Raw genomic sequence first — 16,590 nt, forward strand, 5'->3', positions numbered from 1 at the left:
CTTCAGGAGGCAGTGGCAGCAGGGAGTGCAGAGGGCAGTGCTGGGCAGGGGGCTCACCTTGCCGGTCTCCTGAGGCCCTTAGAGCCGTGCAGGTGAGCTCCTGGGAAGGTGCTGGCTCTGAGGGAACCCCGCCAGGGAGTGCCCAGGGTCCCGGGGAATGGACCCCAGCCAGGGACTGCCCAGAGGCCTGGGGAGCAGGACAGTGGGTCCCGGAAGAGCTGAGCTGGAGGCCACCACAGGGAGCTGGAGCCGCAGGGAGCAGAGCCATCCAGACGAGGACCAGGGCCGGCCACCTGCAGCCCACCCAGTTGTGGACACATGAGAGAGACCCAGGCCTGGCCAGCTTCGCATCCCCTTCCCACAGTGAGCGGCCGGCCCACACCTGGGTTTCATGGCCAGGCAGCACCTCCTGCAACAGCTCGGCCACAGGAGGAAGCTGCTCCAGGGCATACTCTGGGCCACGGGCCACGCTTCCGGGCAGGACGACGTGGACAGTGTCCCGGCACCTGGTGAGCAGGGCTGGGGGGGTGCGGTTGGCCCCACATACCTTGGAGGGACGTGGGTTCACACCAAACCTCACTACTCTGTGTCAGGGCTCCTCAGAAGCCAGCAGCAGTCACACAGCATGGCCAGTGTGGGGGACATGGACAGAGAGGAGCCCACAAATGCCCAGAGGCCGGCCCAGCGTCCGGGGACCCTCGGTGAGCAGGTGTGAGCCTGGGTCTGGTGGGTGGTGCTGCGGGCAGAGCTGTGGGAACTGACCCCAGCACCCTCCCCCAGCCTGTGCAGGTGTCCGGAAGTTCCCTCATGGTGCGAGTTGGAGGTGGCTGGGTGGCCCTGGATGAGTATCTGGTCAAGAACGACCCAGGCAGAGGTGAGGCCCTGGGGGGTGTTGGCACCTGAGCCCTCGGGGCGAGATGGAAGGGAGGCCTCAGGCCCTGCCCTGGGGGCGCGGCACCTACTCTGCCCTTGTCCGTCTGGCATGTCTGGGCAGCGAAGGGAAGGACCAGCCAGAAGATCCATGAGAGGTTTTTGTCCTGGGCCGTGGTCCCCAGCAGGCCCGCCCCTAAGGTCACGTCCTCCATCCTCAGAGCCCCCAGTCGTCTCCTGCCCAGGAAGGTCAGTGCTGGGATGGGCATTTGAGGGGCCCTGGGGACCCCTGTGTGGACAGGAGGTCTCTGTGCTCAGGGGGAGCTCCTGGACCCTTGGGGTGAGGCCTGGCCCTCCCTTTCAGACAGGACTGGGAGGCTGCTGGGGACTCAGGGACCCCAGCTCTTCAAGGTCAAGGCCAAGGAGGGGCACACGGAAGGGAACTCAGGACAGCCTGGCTCAGCCCACTCAGGATTAAGCTCCGGAAGCCGGCCCCAAGGGAGTGAGCAGGCCCTGAGTACAGCGACAGCGGGGAGAGGGGTGGGCAACCCGCAGCCTGCCCCAGCCCTCCAGTCCTACTCGGGCAATAAAGTCACGTTTTGCAAAGCAAACCCGCGTGTCCCTGTCCCGACAGGTCTGTATTTCCCTTGCAAACTCCATTCAAATGCCGGCTTTGCCGTCCTGGTGGACACGAAATGCACCCGCCTGCCGCCGCGGCGTCCGCCGGGCATTCCTCGCCGTGACTGGCGAGGGGCCAGAAAGGGGCCGGGGCGGGAAGGAGAGGACCCTGCCCCTCCGCAGCCTCCATCCCCGCACCTCCGGGCGCCCCTGCCTTCGGGTGCTCACGGCCGGCCGGCCAGGGGTCGTCGCGGGGCGTCGGTTCTCTGAGTCTACCCGCCCCCAGGCTTCGGGGCGCCCCCACTAGGCCACCGCCCACCGCCCGCAGAGGAGGGCGGGGCCGCGCCGCAGGGAGGGGCCGAGCAGGTTTAAATCCCGGCGGCCCCGGCGCCGGCCGTGGAGAGAGAGCCTGGGGACTGCGCACCGACCGGCCCTGGAGTGCGCAGGTGGGGCGCCGGGGCTGAGCGAGCGGGCTGCCCGGCGAAACCGAAACTCCTGCGCCGCGCTCGGCCGGGCTCGGCCGCTGAGGCTGGGGAAGGGGTGCGGGTGGCGCTCACGCTCGTCCGGCCCCGGGCAGTCTGAGCTCCGGGCCCGCGCGGGGGCCCGGGCAGAGCGGGGCGCTGCGGCCACAGCCCCCTGCTACCAGCCCTCGTGCGCGGCGTTGGAGCAGCCGGAGGTGCTTGTGGGGAGACTGGGGTTCCGTGTGCGGGCGGGGGTCTCACCCGCCCGGCGGATTCCTGGCAGGACGGGTGCGCCTCTGTGGGAGGGGCCCTGCCGGTCTGGTCCGATTCCTCCGCGTCCCCCGCCCTCGATGGGCAGGGGGCGGGGGAGGGGCCGTTGGCGATGGGAGCAGACCTTGGCACCCGGGGCCGAGGCAATTAGGCTGACAGATTGAGAGGGAGGTGTGGCTCCCGCGCGAGGGCCTGGGTGCTGACGCTCCCTCAGTGCGTCACCCGTGCGGGAGCCACACCTGGGATGACCCGTGCGGGGTCATCTCAGGACCCTTGGGAGGCGGAGGTACAGGGGTTCTGCCCGTCCGGTGCCCCACCCTTGGCTGTGACGCCGAGATTCTGTCTGGCTATTGCTGTCCATCCGTCTGCACCTGGGCGGGCCTTCCAGCCCCGGCCCGAAATTGGGCAAAGGTCCCTGTCTGGGTCTGTGCTGACCAGGTGGACAGCCAGCGAGCTTCCCACCCCCACCCTGGGCCGACAGGGTGGTGCCCCGCCTCCAAAAATGCGAACCTGCCGGTCTCAGGAATGGCCTCCCCCGCTCGTGGCCTGGGGCCTGCGGGTGGGGCCATTCCAGGGAAGCCACCAGAGGGGCCTCCCTTCTCAGGTTTCCTTGGCTCTTTGTTGCTCTTGACGGGTGTTGGGGGGTCTGCTCGGCCTCCCTCTTCCAGCCTCAGAGCCACGGCCCCTTCCCACAGTGCACCTACTTCTGCACAGGGCCACGACTCGGGACACCCTTCACGCGCCCTGGCCTGTGTCTTCCAAAGCCCAGCCCCCCGTGTCCAGTCGCCCTCCCAGGATCCCCACTGCAGACTCCAGGCACCCGCTCCCAGGCACAGCCCCGACTCCCGGTGTCTGTGTCCCTCAGGCACCCCCCCTCCCCCCAGGAGTCCCCTCTGTGCCCAGAACTTGAGTTTCCTTGAACCCCTCTGGGTCTCCTGTCCTGGCCGAGCCACACACAGCTGGGCTCACCTGGTTGTCCTGCCGCCAAGGTGACTGTTTGCTGGGTAGAGAGGTGTCTCTCCTCCCTCCCGCCCCCCGTCCCTGCTGGACACGCTGGACGAGCGCAGTGTTCCGACTTCCCGCAGCTCCTGCCAGGGCGGAGCAGGCTGGATGCCAGCTGCACAGCTCGAGTCGGAAAGCTGCTGGGGGGCAGCCAGGCACGTGCCCGGCTCGGTCCAGGGGCAGAGTCTGACGCTGGGAGTACTAGGGAGTGCCTCCAGGTGGCCTGTGGGTGAAAAAGGGGACACAGATGGACAGAGACGAGCCGGCCTGCAGGGCAGTCTCACGGACCCCAGGAGGGCGGTCAGGGCAGCCCTGCGTCCGCCATGATCGATCACACCGCGCCCACTCCCTGGGTGCCGGTGGGCATCTCTTCCTGGGGAAACACGTAAGGAGGAGGTGGGCGGGGGGTCTCGGCCACCCCAGGTGCCCTGCCCTGAGGCCCTCGCTTAGGCCAGGGCAGGGCAGGGCAGTTGATTTGGCTGTTTGCTGCCAGAACCACGTAGGGGAGTAGCCGAGTGGGCCACCTGGACACACTCTGTGCCCCGACCCTGCCACAGGCCCCGCCTCCTCGTGGTGGTCAGACCAGCTCCCTGGCCAGGCAGGTCGTGCCACTCTGGCCTCATGGCCCTGAACACAGGAGCCTGAGAGCCTTGCTAGTGGCTGTGGCCATCAGCTCAGAGGGACCAGCGCTGTGTCCCCTGGTGGAAGTGGTCATCCTCTGGGACCAGGACATCCAAACCCACTGTCGTGGGAGCTTCAGAGAAGGTGTGGGGATGGCGGGTCACAGATGCTCCCAGCCCTGGGTTCCTGGACCCCGTGTGGTCCCCCTCCTGGGGGACGCAGTGGACCTTCCTGTGAGCCAGTGTTTCTGAGACACCCTCAGTGTCTCCCTCACCATGGGACCCCTCAGCCTGCCTCACCCTGGGGAGATGGCCACCACGAGGCCCCAGCTGTCTGCATGGGCTCCTGCTGTCCAGCTGGTCACATCTTCTCAAACGTCCGGCACGGTGCCCTGAGCACACCCTCCCGGGCAGCAGCGCCCCTCAGGAGGGTGGGAGGGTGGTAGCCGCAGCGCTGAGGCCCTGCCCTGCCTCTGGCCTGGCGCCCTTGGTCCGAGCCTGGGAGCCTGAGCGGCAGCCCTGCCACAGGGCGTCCCCGGGAGCCTCCCACCCAGCAGCTGTGCAGGGGCAGGAGGGGGGGAGGGGCAGGGTTCCCGCTCCCGCTGAAGGCGGGGGTGGGCTTGGCCGGGTTTCCCCACCAGGTCCCCACCTGGGTGTTCCCTTGCTGGCCCTCCTGCTCTGGGCTGCAGGTTGGCCAAGGGCTCCGACATGAGATGGGCCTGGGGGGGGGGCACCCCCGTGGGGCCAGCCGGGGGTTCAGGGCTGAGGCGCTGAGGGGCCTGTGGCTGTGGGCACTGAGGCGGTTGAAGCTGTGCATGAGGCCGCTGGGCACTGACATCCGGGAGGCGGCTTGACTTGCGGTTCGGGACTCGGACAGGCTGGGCTCGCTGGCAGATTTAGGGGCTGGGGCCGCCTCGAGGAGCCCTCCGAGTTCGTGGGTGAGTGGAGACGGAGCAGAGCCCTGTCACCAGGGACCAGGCTCCCCATGTCCCATGACCTGGAGGTCAGGGGCCGCCAGACCCAAGACAGGTTCGTCAGAGTTGGCAGTCAGAGTCCAAGGTCGCCTCGCCAGAGGCGGCGGAGTGGGGGCAGGGGGCAGACACGGGCCCGGCCTCTCCCCGGACCACGGGTGGAGTGCGGGAGTTTAAGCTGTGAGCCACGGGGAGCCGGCCAGGGGTGGGGGGAGGCGAGGACGGGGACTGGGAGGGGGCTGTGGGGACACTCCTGGGGAAGTGAGGTGGGGATGGCTCCCCGGGCGTCACCGCCGCCCCGAGGCCGGAAACGACGGAAGCAAATTCTTACAGGCAGAGTCCGCGTTGGCGCCTCCGGCTTTTGGAGGGAACCTGGCGTTCTGTGTCACGCCGGCCTGCCTCCAGCCCCACCGGCGCTGTCCGTGTGTCTGTCTGCCCAGGGACACAAGGCGTGTTGGCTCAGGTCCTTCCTTGCTCCAGGGTGACCGTGTCCTGACAACATCTGCAAAAGCCCTGTTTCTGAACAAGGCCACAGTCACGTAGACGGGGGGTGAGGGCTGGGACGTCTCTTTCTGGGGACACAGTGTAACCCAGCAAGGAAGAGGCAGGCCTGGGTGAGGGGCCAGGCACCTGTCACTGCAGCTTGGGGAGTTGTGCACACAGCTGTCTGCTGAGAGGGGACAGCAGGGGGGTTGCTGGGCTTTCAGCCCACTGACCACGACCCGCAGGGCCAGAAGCCACGCCTGGCCCCACCCACAGCCCCACAGGAGTAGCCACAGGCCCTGAATCTGTGGTGGCCCGGCCCCCGGCCGTGGGCGCAGAGAAGCCACACTGAGAGCCCAGGTCCAGGTGGGCAGAGGCGAATACAGAGCCAGGCTGAGGGGGGGCCTGGGGGTCCCAGGATGGGGCCCGAGGGTAGAAGAGAGAGTGTGTGTGGCTGCAGCCCAGCTGGGAGCTGGAGGGTCACAGGGAGAAGCACAAGGTGGGAGCCGAGGTCCACAGCACGGAGTGATGGGGAGAAGCCTCGGGGAGCAAAGGGAAAGGCCCTGCGGCGGGAGGTGTGGACGCCTCCGGGGGGCACAGGGCAGAGGCCAGGCCCGGACAACAGGGCCCTCCGGGCGGGCGGGGTGGGCGGTGAAGGTGCTGGAGCTGGAGGGAGGCCCGAGGACCCAGGCCTGCCTGGGGTCCCAGTGCTCACCTGGTCCCTCCTGGGACTGGCCAGGGGGAAGGGAGGGGAGGGACCTCACCTGGGTGCTGATCCAGTCCCCCAGGGGTCACCTAGGATCTGGGATTGACCCCTGACCACCCTCCTGGGCCGTCCCAGGGCCCCTGACAGACCCTCTCCCTCCTCTGCAGGGACCAGACACAACGGATCTCGGGCAGGTCAGTTCTGCACAACCAGCCGGGCACCATGAATGGCCACGCCTCCCCTCTTGATGTCCTGGTCACCAGTGGCACCAAGCCAACCATCGTCCCCAAGACCACGAAGGCTGTGCAGGAAACCAGCACTCCCCCGGGGCCCCAGCCCAGGAGCGTTGCCGGGGTGCAGGTGGCGGCGTCCGGCCAGGCCCTGAGTCTCTATGCCGCCATGAAGCAGGGCCTCCTGCCGGAGGGGCTCGGGCTGGCTCTGCTGGAGGCCCAGGCTGCCACTGGGGGCCTCGTAGACCCTGCCCAGGGCCAGCTTCTCCCCGTGTCTGAGGCCCTGCAGCGGGGTCTGGTGGGCCTGGAGCTGAAGGAGAAGCTGCTGGCTGCAGAGCGTGCGGTCACTGGGTACCCTGACCCGTACGGGGGTGAGAAGCTGGCCCTCTTCCAGGCCATTGGGAAGGAGGTTGTAGACAGGGCACTGGGGTGGAGCTGGCTGGAGGCCCAGCTGGCTACAGGGGGCCTGGTGGACCCCATCCGGGGAGTACGCCTGGCCCCGGAGCTGGCCTGCCAGCAGGGCCTCCTGGACCAGGAGACGCAGCGTGGCCTGTTGGAGCGTGAGCCAGGCTTCCTGGACCCCAATACCCTGGAGCGGCTGTCCTACAGTGAGCTGCTGAACCGCTGCGTGCGGGCCCCCCCCATGGGGCTGGCTCTGCTGCCGCTGCAGACCACCTTCCGCACGCTGAGCGGGGCAGCGAGCTCGGCAGAGCTGCTGGAGGCTGGGATCCTGGACGAGGAGACAGCCCAGGGCCTGCGGGAGGGCAGGCTGTCGGTGCAGGACGTGAGTGCCCGCCCCCAGGTCCGGCGCTACCTGCAGGGCACTGGCAGTGTGGCAGGGGTCGTCCTGCTGCCCGCCGGCCGCAAGAAGAGCTTCTTCCAGGCTGTCGCTGAGCATCTGCTCCCAATGGGCGCCACACTCCCACTCCTCGAGGCCCAGGCTGCTACCTGTGCTCTGGTGGATCCGGCGACTGGCCGGAGGCTTGGCGTGGACGGCGCGGTCAGGGCAGGCCTGGTTGGCCCAGAGCTGCATGGGCAGCTCCTGGAGGCTGAGCAGGCAGTGGCCGGGTTCCACGACCCCTTCAGCGGCACCCGCATCCCCCTCTTCCAGGCCATGAAGAAGGAGCTGGTGGACAGGCCTCTGGCGCTGCGGCTCCTGGATGCCCAGCTGGCCACGGGTGGGCTGGTGTGTCCTGCCCGCAGGCTCCGGCTGCCCCTGGAGGCTGCCCTGCGCTGTGGCTGCCTGGACGAGGAGACGCATCAGCATCTTTCACAGGCCTCTGGCTTCTCGGACCCCCGCACGCAGGAGAGCCTCAGCTACGGGCAGCTGCTGGCCCGCTGTGTCACCGACCCAGAGACAGGGCTGGCCTTCTTGCCCCTCTCGGGAGAGGCCCATGGAGAGGGGCCACAGGCACCCCCGTTCATCGGGCACAGCACCCGGCAGGCCTTGAGCGCAGCCACGGCCGCCGTCTCGGCGGGCACGCTGCAGGGGCAGCCCGCATCCCTGTGGGAACTGCTCTTCTCCGAGGCCGTCCCAGTGGAGCAAAGGGCGGCGCTGGCGCAGCAGCACGAGCAAGGGAGGCTGTCAGTGGAGGAGCTGGCCACTGTGCTGAGGGCCACGCTGGAGCAGGCTGCGGCTACTGCCAAGACCACCTTTTCTGGGCTGAGGGTCCCTGTGACACCCGGGGAGCTGCTGAAAGCAGAGATCATTGGCCAGGACACGTATGAGCAGCTGGCGCGGGGACAGACCACAGCCCAGCATGTAGGCAACCTGGACTCAGTGCAGAGGTACCTGCAGGGCACCGGCTGCATCGCCGGCCTGCTGCTTCCTGACTCCCAGGAGCGGCTCAGCATCTACGAGGCTCAAAAGAAGGGGCTAGTGCGGCCCGGCACGGCCCTGGTGCTGCTGGAGGCCCAGGCGGCCACCGGCTTCCTCATCGACCCGAAAGAAAACAAGAGGTACTCTGTGCAGGCGGCGCTGAAGGCGGGCGTCATCGGGCCCAGCCTGTTTGCGAAGCTGCTGTCGGCCGAGCGCGCAGTCACGGGCTACACCGACCCCTACACCGGGGAGCCCATCTCCCTCTTCCAGGCCATGAAGAAGGGCCTGATCGTCAGGGACCACGGCATCCGCCTGCTGGAGGCCCAGATCGCCACGGGCGGCATCATCGACCCCGTGCACAGCCACCGGCTGCCCGTGCACGTGGCCTACCAGCGCGGCTACTTCGACCAGACGCTGAACTTGATCCTGGCAGACCCGGGCGACGACACCAAGGGCTTCTTCGACCCCAACACGCACGAGAACCTCACCTACATGCAGCTGCTGGAGCGCTGTGTGCGCGACGCCGAGACCGGCCTGTACCTGCTGCCGCTCAGCAGTGAGCAGCCCCAGCTGGTGGACCGCACCACCCGGCGGGCCTTCCAGAGCCGGCTGCTGTCTGTGAGCTATGGGCGGTTCCAGGGGCAGCAGGTGTCTGCGTGGGACCTGCTCAACTCGGAGTGCCTCTGTGAGGCCCGGAGGAGGCAGCTCCTGCACAGCTACCGGCGGCGCGAGCTCTCCCTGGAGCAGGTGGCGAAGCTGCTGCAGAGGGAGTCGGCAAGGTACGCGGGCATCATGCTGCCCGCACTGCGGGGACACGTCACCCCTTACCAGCTCCTGGAGGCCCACATCATCGACCAGGAGCTCCTGGGCCAGCTGCTGGCCGGGGCAGTCAGCTCCGAGGCCCTGCTCCACATGGACGGCGTCCGCAGGTACCTGCGTGGCTCAGGCGCTGTGGGCGGCGTCCTGCTGCCGTCCTCCAACCAGAGGCTCAGCCTCTACCAGGCCATGAAGCAGAAGCTGCTGGGGCCAGGAGTGGCCCTAGCGCTGCTGGAGGCCCAGGCAGCCACTGGAGCCTTCACCGACCCCCAGAGCCTGGAGAGCCTGTCAGTGGAGGAGGCCGTGCGCAGGCAGCTGGTGGGGCCCGAGCTGTTTGCCCGGCTGAGACGGGCTGAGGCTGCCGTGACCGGCTTCAGGGACCCCTTTTCTGGGGAGCGGGTGTCCTTGTTCCAAGCCATGAAGAAGGGCCTGGTCCACAAGGAGCAGGCTGCCCGCCTCCTGGAGGCGCAGGTGGCCACGGGAGGGGTCATTGACCCCACAGGCCACTACCACCTGCCCATGCCTGTGGCCACCGAGCGTGGCTGCATCGACCAGGAAATGGAGACGGCCTTGTCCAGCTCCTGCGAGACCTACCCCACACCAGATGGCCGGGGACATACCAGCTATGTCCAGCTTCTGCGACAGTGTCTGAAGGACGAGGCCTCCGGCCTGTACCTCCTGCCCCTAAAGGAAAGTGCTCCTGCCATCCCCACAGACCAGCAGGTCCAGGAGACCCTGCAAGCCACTCAGGGTGCTGAGGATGGCACATCCCTCTGGGAGCTGCTGATGTCCTGCCACTTCACAGAAGAGCAGCGCAGGGGCTTCCTGGAGGATTTCCGGGTGGGGAAGACCTCTGTGCAGCAGCTGCAGACGGCTGTGCGGAGCTGGGTGCAGGAGGCGAAGCTCCTGGCACAGGCCCAGGTCACAGTGCCCGGCCCTCGGGGCGAGGTTCCCGCTGTCTGGCTGCTGGACGCCGGCATCATCACCCAGGAGACCCTGGCGGCACTGGCTCAGGGCTCCCGATCGCCGGCCCAGGTCGTCGAGGAACCTGCGGTGAAGGCCTGGCTGTGGGGCACAGGCTGCGTGGCCGGCGTGCTGCTGCAGCCGTCGGGGACCAAGGCCAGCATCGACCAGGCTGTGAAGGATGGCCTCCTGCCCGCGGGCCTGGGGCAGAGTCTGCTGGAGGCCCAGGTGGCCTCGGGCTCCCTCGTGGACCCTCTGACCAACCAGAGACTATCCGTGGAAGATGCAGTCAAGGCCGGCCTGGTGAGTGGGATGTTGAGCGAGCAGCTCCAACAGGCAGAGAGGGCGGCGACCGGGTACACGGACCCCTACTCAGGGGGCCCCCTCTCGCTGTGGCAGGCCATGGAGAAGGGGCTCGTGCCCCAGAGCAAGGGCCTCCCACTCCTGCAGGCCCAGCTGGCCACAGGGGGTGTGGTGGATCCCACCTACGGGGTGCACCTGCCCCAGGGGGCAGCCTGCAGGCTGGGCCTCCTGGACGAGCGGACGAGTCAGGCCCTGACCGGGACTGACTCGGACAGCAAGTTCTTCTTCGACCCCAGCTCGCGGGAAAAGGTGACCTACCAGCAGCTCAAAGAGCGCTGTGTCCTAGATGCTGACACGGGCCTGTGGCTGCTGCCCCTGCCCCAGGACGTGGCACTCGAGGTGGACAGGCACACAGCAGTGGCCCTGAGGGCCATGAAGGTGCCCGTCGGGGCCGGGAGGTTCAAAGGGCTCACCGTGTCGCTCTGGGACCTACTGCACTCGGAGTATGTCAGTGGTCACAGGCGGCGGGAGTTGGCTGCGCTCTGCCAGTCCGGGCGGGCCACGGCTCTGCGGCAGGTGGTCAGTGCACTCACTGCCCTGGTCGAGGCCTCAGAGAAGAAGCCCCCACAGGCCATCTTCAGGGGGCTCCGGAAGCAGGTGTCAGCCAGCGACCTCTTCAGGTCCCAGGTGATCGACAAGAAGACGCTGGATGAACTCAGTCAGGGGACGAGGACAGTGCAGGAGGTCACACAGATGGACAGCGTGCGGCGTTGCTTGGAAGGAGGCAACTTCATTGCCGGAGTCCTTATCCAGGCCACGAAGGAGAGGATGAGCATCTCAGAGGCCCTGAGCAGGCGCATCCTGCGGCCTGGCACGGCCCTGGTGCTGCTGGAGGCCCAGGCGGCCACCGGCTTCCTCATCGACCCCGTGACAAACCGCAAGCTGACTGTGGAGGAGGCCTTTGCAGCAGGGATGTTTGGAAAGGAGACCTACCAGAAGCTGCTGTCGGCCGAGCGCGCGGTCACCGGCTACACCGACCCCTACACCGGGGAGCCCATCTCCCTCTTCCAGGCCATGAAGAAGGGCCTGATCGTCAGGGACCACGGCATCCGCCTGCTGGAGGCCCAGATCGCCACGGGCGGCATCATCGACCCCGTGCACAGCCACCGGCTGCCCGTGCACGTGGCCTACCAGCGCGGCTACTTCGACGAGGAGATGAACCGCGTCCTGGCGGACCCGGGCGACGACACCAAGGGCTTCTTCGACCCCAACACGCACGAGAACCTCACCTACCTGCAGCTGCTGGAGCGCTGTGTGGAGGACCCTGAGACCGGCCTGTACATGTTACAAATCATAAAGAAAGGAGAGACGTATGTGTACATCGACGAGGCCACGAGGCAGGGCCTGCGATCGCAGACCATGAAGATGCACGTGGGGAGGTTCGCAGGTCAGACCGTGTCCGTCTGGGACCTGCTGTCCTCTGAGTACTTCACGGAGGACAGGCGGCGGGAGCTGGTCCAGCAGCACCGAGCCCAGGCCATGAGTCTGCAGCAGCTACTGGAGATCGTCACCACCACAGTCGAAGAGACAGAAAAGCAACACCAGGACTTCAAGGTGCCGGGGATTGGTGGGGACGTGACGGCCACAGAGTTGTTCAACGCTGGAATCATCGACAGGAAGAGCTTGGACGCCCTGCGGGGGGGACAGGCCCTCAGCGGCCTGGAGCATGTGAAGACCTACATAGAAGGCAGTGGCTGTATTGCAGGTGTGACTGTCCCCTCCACACAGGAGGTGATGAGCATCTATGAGGCCAGCACGAGGGGACTCATCCCCACAGGCTTTGCAGCCCTGCTGCTGGAGGCCCAGGCGGCCACAGGGTTCATGTTAGACCCCCACAGCCACCAGAGGCTCTCCGTGGAGAAGGCCGTGGCTGCCGGCCTGGTGGGTGAGGACCTTAAGGACCGGCTCCAGAATGCAGAGAGGGCTGTGAAAGGCTACCCCGACCCAGACACGGGGTGCACGCTCCCGCTGCTCCAGGCCATGGAGAGGAAGTTAGTCGACAGGGAGGAGGCGCTGAGACTGCTGGAGGTGCAGGTGGCCACAGGGGGCGTCGTGGACCCGAGGCACCACCACCGGCTCCCACTGGACGCGGCCTTCAGGCGTGGCTGTCTGCATCAGGACATGTACCCGCTTGTGTCCAGTCAGAAGCATATGAAAAAGAGGTTTGTGGATCCCAACACACATGAGAAGGTGACGTACCAGGAGCTTCAGCAGAGAAGCCTCCAGAAGGAGGAGGAGGGCTGGGCTTTGTTCCCTGTGATCCGAGATGAAAAGGAGTCCTCGTACATCGATGAAGCCACGAGAAAGGCCCTGGAGACTGAGTGGGTGGAAGTCACAGTCGGCAGGTACAAGGGTCAGAGGCCCTCAGTGTGGGAGCTGCTGAACTCGGAATACGTCACAGAAGAGAAAAAAATTGAGTTAGTTAGGACGTACCGAAGAGACACGAAGCGTGCGTTGGACAAGGTGGTGGAAAACATCTTCCTGATGATCGACGAGAGAGAGAAGACCAGTAGGCAGTTCTGGTTCCGAGGCATCAGGAGGCAAGTCACGGCCTCCGAACTGTTCCAATCAGCGATCATCACCAAGGAGACGTTGCAGAACCTGGAGGAAGGACACAGCTCCGTGGAAGATGTCAAGGAGGATGAGGGCGTGCGGCGCTACCTGGAGGGCACGAGCTGCATCGCGGGCGTGCTGGCGCCCGCCAAGGACGACCCTGCCAGGCAGGAGAAGATGAGCGTGTACCAGGCCATGTGGAAGGGCCTGCTGCGGCCCGGCACGGCCCTGGTGCTGCTGGAGGCGCAGGCGGCCACCGGCTTCCTCATCGACCCGGTGCGCAACCAGCGGCTGTCTGTGGACCGAGGCGGTGGCCGCCGGTGTGGTGGGCGGTGAGATCCGCGACAAGCTGCTGTCGGCCGAGCACGCGGTCACCGGCTACACCGACCCCTACACCGGGGAGCCCATCTCCCTCTTCCAGGCCATGAAGAAGGACCTGATCGTCAGGGACCACGGCATCCGCCTGCTGGAGGCCCAGATCGCCACGGGCGGCATCATCGACCCCGTGCACAGCCACCGGCTGCCCGTGCACGTGGCCTACCAGCGCGGCTACTTCGACGAGGAGATGAACCGCGTCCTGGAGGACCCGGGCGACGACACCAAGGGCTTCTTCGACCCCAACACGCACGAGAACCTCACCTACATGCGGCTGCTGCGCCGCTGCGTGCGCGACCCCGACACGGGGCTGTACATGCTGCAGCTGGCCCGCCAGGGCTCGGCCCTGCAGCAGCTGAGCGAGGAGCTGCGCCGCGCCCTGCAGGATGTCCGTGTCGCCCTGCCTCCGGGGGCGGGCGTCGCCGAGGGCCAGGACGTCCCCGTCTGGGAGCTGCTCTTCTACAGAGAGGTGTCCGAGAGCCTGCGGCAGGACCTGCTGGTCAGGTACCGGGAGGGCACGCTGACCCCACAGGAGCTGGGCGCCTCGCTCACGGCGCTGCTGGCGCACGCCCCCGCGCCCGCGAACCCTCAGCAGGCCCTGCGCGCCGCCACCATGGAGGTCAAGGTGGGCCGCCTGCGGGGCCCGGCCGTGCCCGTGTGGGACGTGCTGGAGTCCGGCTACGTGAGCGCCGACAGGAGGGAGCAGCTGCTGACCCAGTTCCGCTCGGGAGCGCTGGGCCTGCCCGCGCTGACCCGCCGCCTCACCACCATCATCGAGGAGGCCGAGGAGGCCCAGGAGGCCCAGGGCACGCGGGGGGACGCGGCCCCCGGCCAGCGGGACGCCAGCCCGCAGGGGCGCGGTGACGGCAAGGCCGCCGGGCACCCGCAGGAGCAGGAGCTGCGTGCGGCCACCATGGAGGTGCGTGCCGGACGGTTTCGCGGGCAGCCGGTGTCCGTGTGGGACATCCTGTCCTCCTCCTACCTGACCCGGGCCCGCCGGGAGGAGCTCCTGGCCCAGCTCACGGCCGGCGACCTGTCCCTGCCTGGCCTGGTGGCCATCCTCACCCAGATAGTGGAAGAGACAGAGGAGCGCCTCAGCAAGGTGTCCTTCAGGGGCCTGCGGCGGCACGTGTCCGCGGCCCAGCTGGGCACGTCCGGGGTGCTGGACCCCGAGACCCTGCGGGGGCTGGCCCAGGGCACCAAGAGCCCCCAGGAGGTGCTGAAGATGGACTCGGTCAGGCGCTACCTGGAGGGCACGAGCTGCATCGCGGGCGTGCTGGCGCCCGCCAAGGACGACCCTGCCAGGCAGGAGAAGATGAGCGTGTACCAGGCCATGTGGAAGGGCCTGCTGCGGCCCGGCACGGCCCTGGTGCTGCTGGAGGCGCAGGCGGCCACCGGCTTCCTCATCGACCCGGTGCGCAACCAGCGGCTGTCTGTGGACGAGGCGGTGGCCGCCGGTGTGGTGGGCGGTGAGATCCGCGACAAGCTGCTGTCGGCCGAGCGCGCGGTCACCGGCTACACCGACCCCTACACCGGGGAGCCCATCTCCCTCTTCCAGGCCATGAAGAAGGACCTGATCGTCAGGGACCACGGCATCCGCCTGCTGGAGGCCCAGATCGCCACGGGCGGCATCATCGACCCCGTGCACAGCCACCGGCTGCCCGTGCACGTGGCCTACCAGCGCGGCTACTTTGACGAGGAGATGAACCGTGTCCTGGAGGACCCGGGCGACGACACCAAGGGCTTCTTCGACCCCAACACGCACGAGAACCTCACCTACATGCAGCTGCTTCAGAAGGCTGTTGTTGATCCTGAAACTGGCCTCTTATTTCTTTCTCTTTCTCAGGAATGAAAGAACTGTTTTTGTTACTGTTCACCTGTCAAAGGGTTTTACTCTACTCAGAACATTCTAAAATAACCTTTAATGTAATCTTTCTTATGTGTTTCACACATTTGTAATATTGTGGGGGTTTTTTCCCAGGGGCTTTTGTTTTTCCTTTCCATTGAAATAATCATGTTTCATTGATGGGCATCTTGGGTAGTCTTTCAGTTCTCTGTTGAGTATTCAATGTGTTTTTATTTGACAGAAAATTGGCAGTTGGTCATCATTGATAAACTCTGCTGCCCTTACTACAAAGAACTCTTTTCCTTGGCCCTTGTCCCTGTGGCTTCTTAGGTTGTAGAGCCATCCCGTGACCAAAGAGTTGTGGTTTAATTCCTGGTCAGAGCACACATGTGTGTTGTGGGTTCCATCCATGGATCCAGGCACTTGTGGTTCCCTGCGTAAGGGATGCGACCGATCTGTACTTCCTTGTGATTGGAGTTTCTCTCTCTAAAAGCAATGAAAAATGTCTGGCGTGAGAATTTTTTCAAAAAATCTTTTGAAAGAACTCTTTTTCTTGGCATTTCCACGTACCACGCTGAAATTTATATGTCATTTTGTGTATTCCAGTTTTTATTAAATGCGTTCCTTTCAGTCACGAAGTTCTGCTTGTTGTGTGCCCTCCCCACCAGTTCCTGTGTTCAGTTTCCTCACTCACTGCTTCTCCGTGTGGGGTCTTTCTGCCGTGGCCATTCGTGCCACTGCCTGTCCAGGAAGGGCACAGAGTGATTCTGTCTCCTGCCACAGCTACTCCCTGTAGCAGTGGGGACCTTTATAATTTGCAAAGAAATGTTTATTTATATATAAATGAAACTTTTTTTTTGAGTTCAGACTCCTGAAGGTTCATCCAGCGAACTGTACATCCACATTGTAGACATAAGAGATTAAACATGGAAGATTAAGTGTGGAGAACCTGTGGTAACAGAGGAGTGTATCTCAGAACAGCCCCTGGGCCACCTGTGCAGTTAGGTCACAGCCTCCTGGATGAGGCTAAAGCTTCAGTCACTAATTGGACAGTGTCTATTAGGGGCAGGTGACAGAGGGCCAGACCTGACAGCCAGTGAGTGACATTTCACAGGGTCACCAGCTGCTGGGTGGGAAGCTGCAGCAGAGGGTGCTGGCACGCCCTGTGACCGCAGCGGTGTCGGGTGCTGTGATGCTGCAGGCCAGGAAGAAGAGGTGTCTGGAGGGGTGCTGAGCGAGCACCGGGCTGAAGGCCAGTTGAACGGGGATGAAGGAGCAAGAGCTGAAGGTTGAGGGTCTGTTTGGAAGGGTGTGTCCACCCTTTCTCCCTAGAGAGAAAGTGAAGGATGGGTGAGGGAACCATGGGAGGGGAGCAGGCGTTGTGGAGGGGATTTTAGGCGAGAATTCCGCAGCTTGTCTCTTGATGAGGCTGGCAGCACAGGGGAGGGGAGCCTCTGGGGAACTGGCTGCCCCAGGGCTCCCCAGTTCCAGGGAAAGGGAAGCACAAAAGTAGGGCCAGTGGGAAGACTGGGGTCATAAATCAAATCGCCTGGCAACCTGTTTGTGTGGCTTTCTGTTACCTTCACTAACACCCACATATTCTTGCAGGAGGGGGTACACAGGG

General features: G+C 65.5%; 1 protein-coding gene across 1 annotated transcript; it reads left to right on the top strand.

The window, feature by feature from the left end:
* The first annotated feature begins 1,878 nt into the window (after positions 1-1,878).
* LOC119064732 (epiplakin-like) lies at positions 1,879-15,736 on the top strand. Its single transcript, XM_053660972.1, is given in 3 exon segments — positions 1,879-1,934; positions 6,169-13,048; positions 13,050-15,736. Coding segments are annotated over 2 exon segments (8,748 nt in total). The 5' UTR covers positions 1,879-1,934; positions 6,169-6,223; the 3' UTR covers positions 14,973-15,736.
* The last annotated feature ends 854 nt before the right edge of the window (positions 15,737-16,590 follow it).

The sequence above is a fragment of the Artibeus jamaicensis genome, unplaced genomic scaffold (assembly GCF_021234435.1).
Source record: "Artibeus jamaicensis isolate MK-2021 breed Jamaican fruit bat unplaced genomic scaffold, CSHL_Jam_final scaffold_916, whole genome shotgun sequence".
In the NCBI taxonomy this organism is placed as follows: Eukaryota; Metazoa; Chordata; class Mammalia; order Chiroptera; family Phyllostomidae; genus Artibeus; species Artibeus jamaicensis.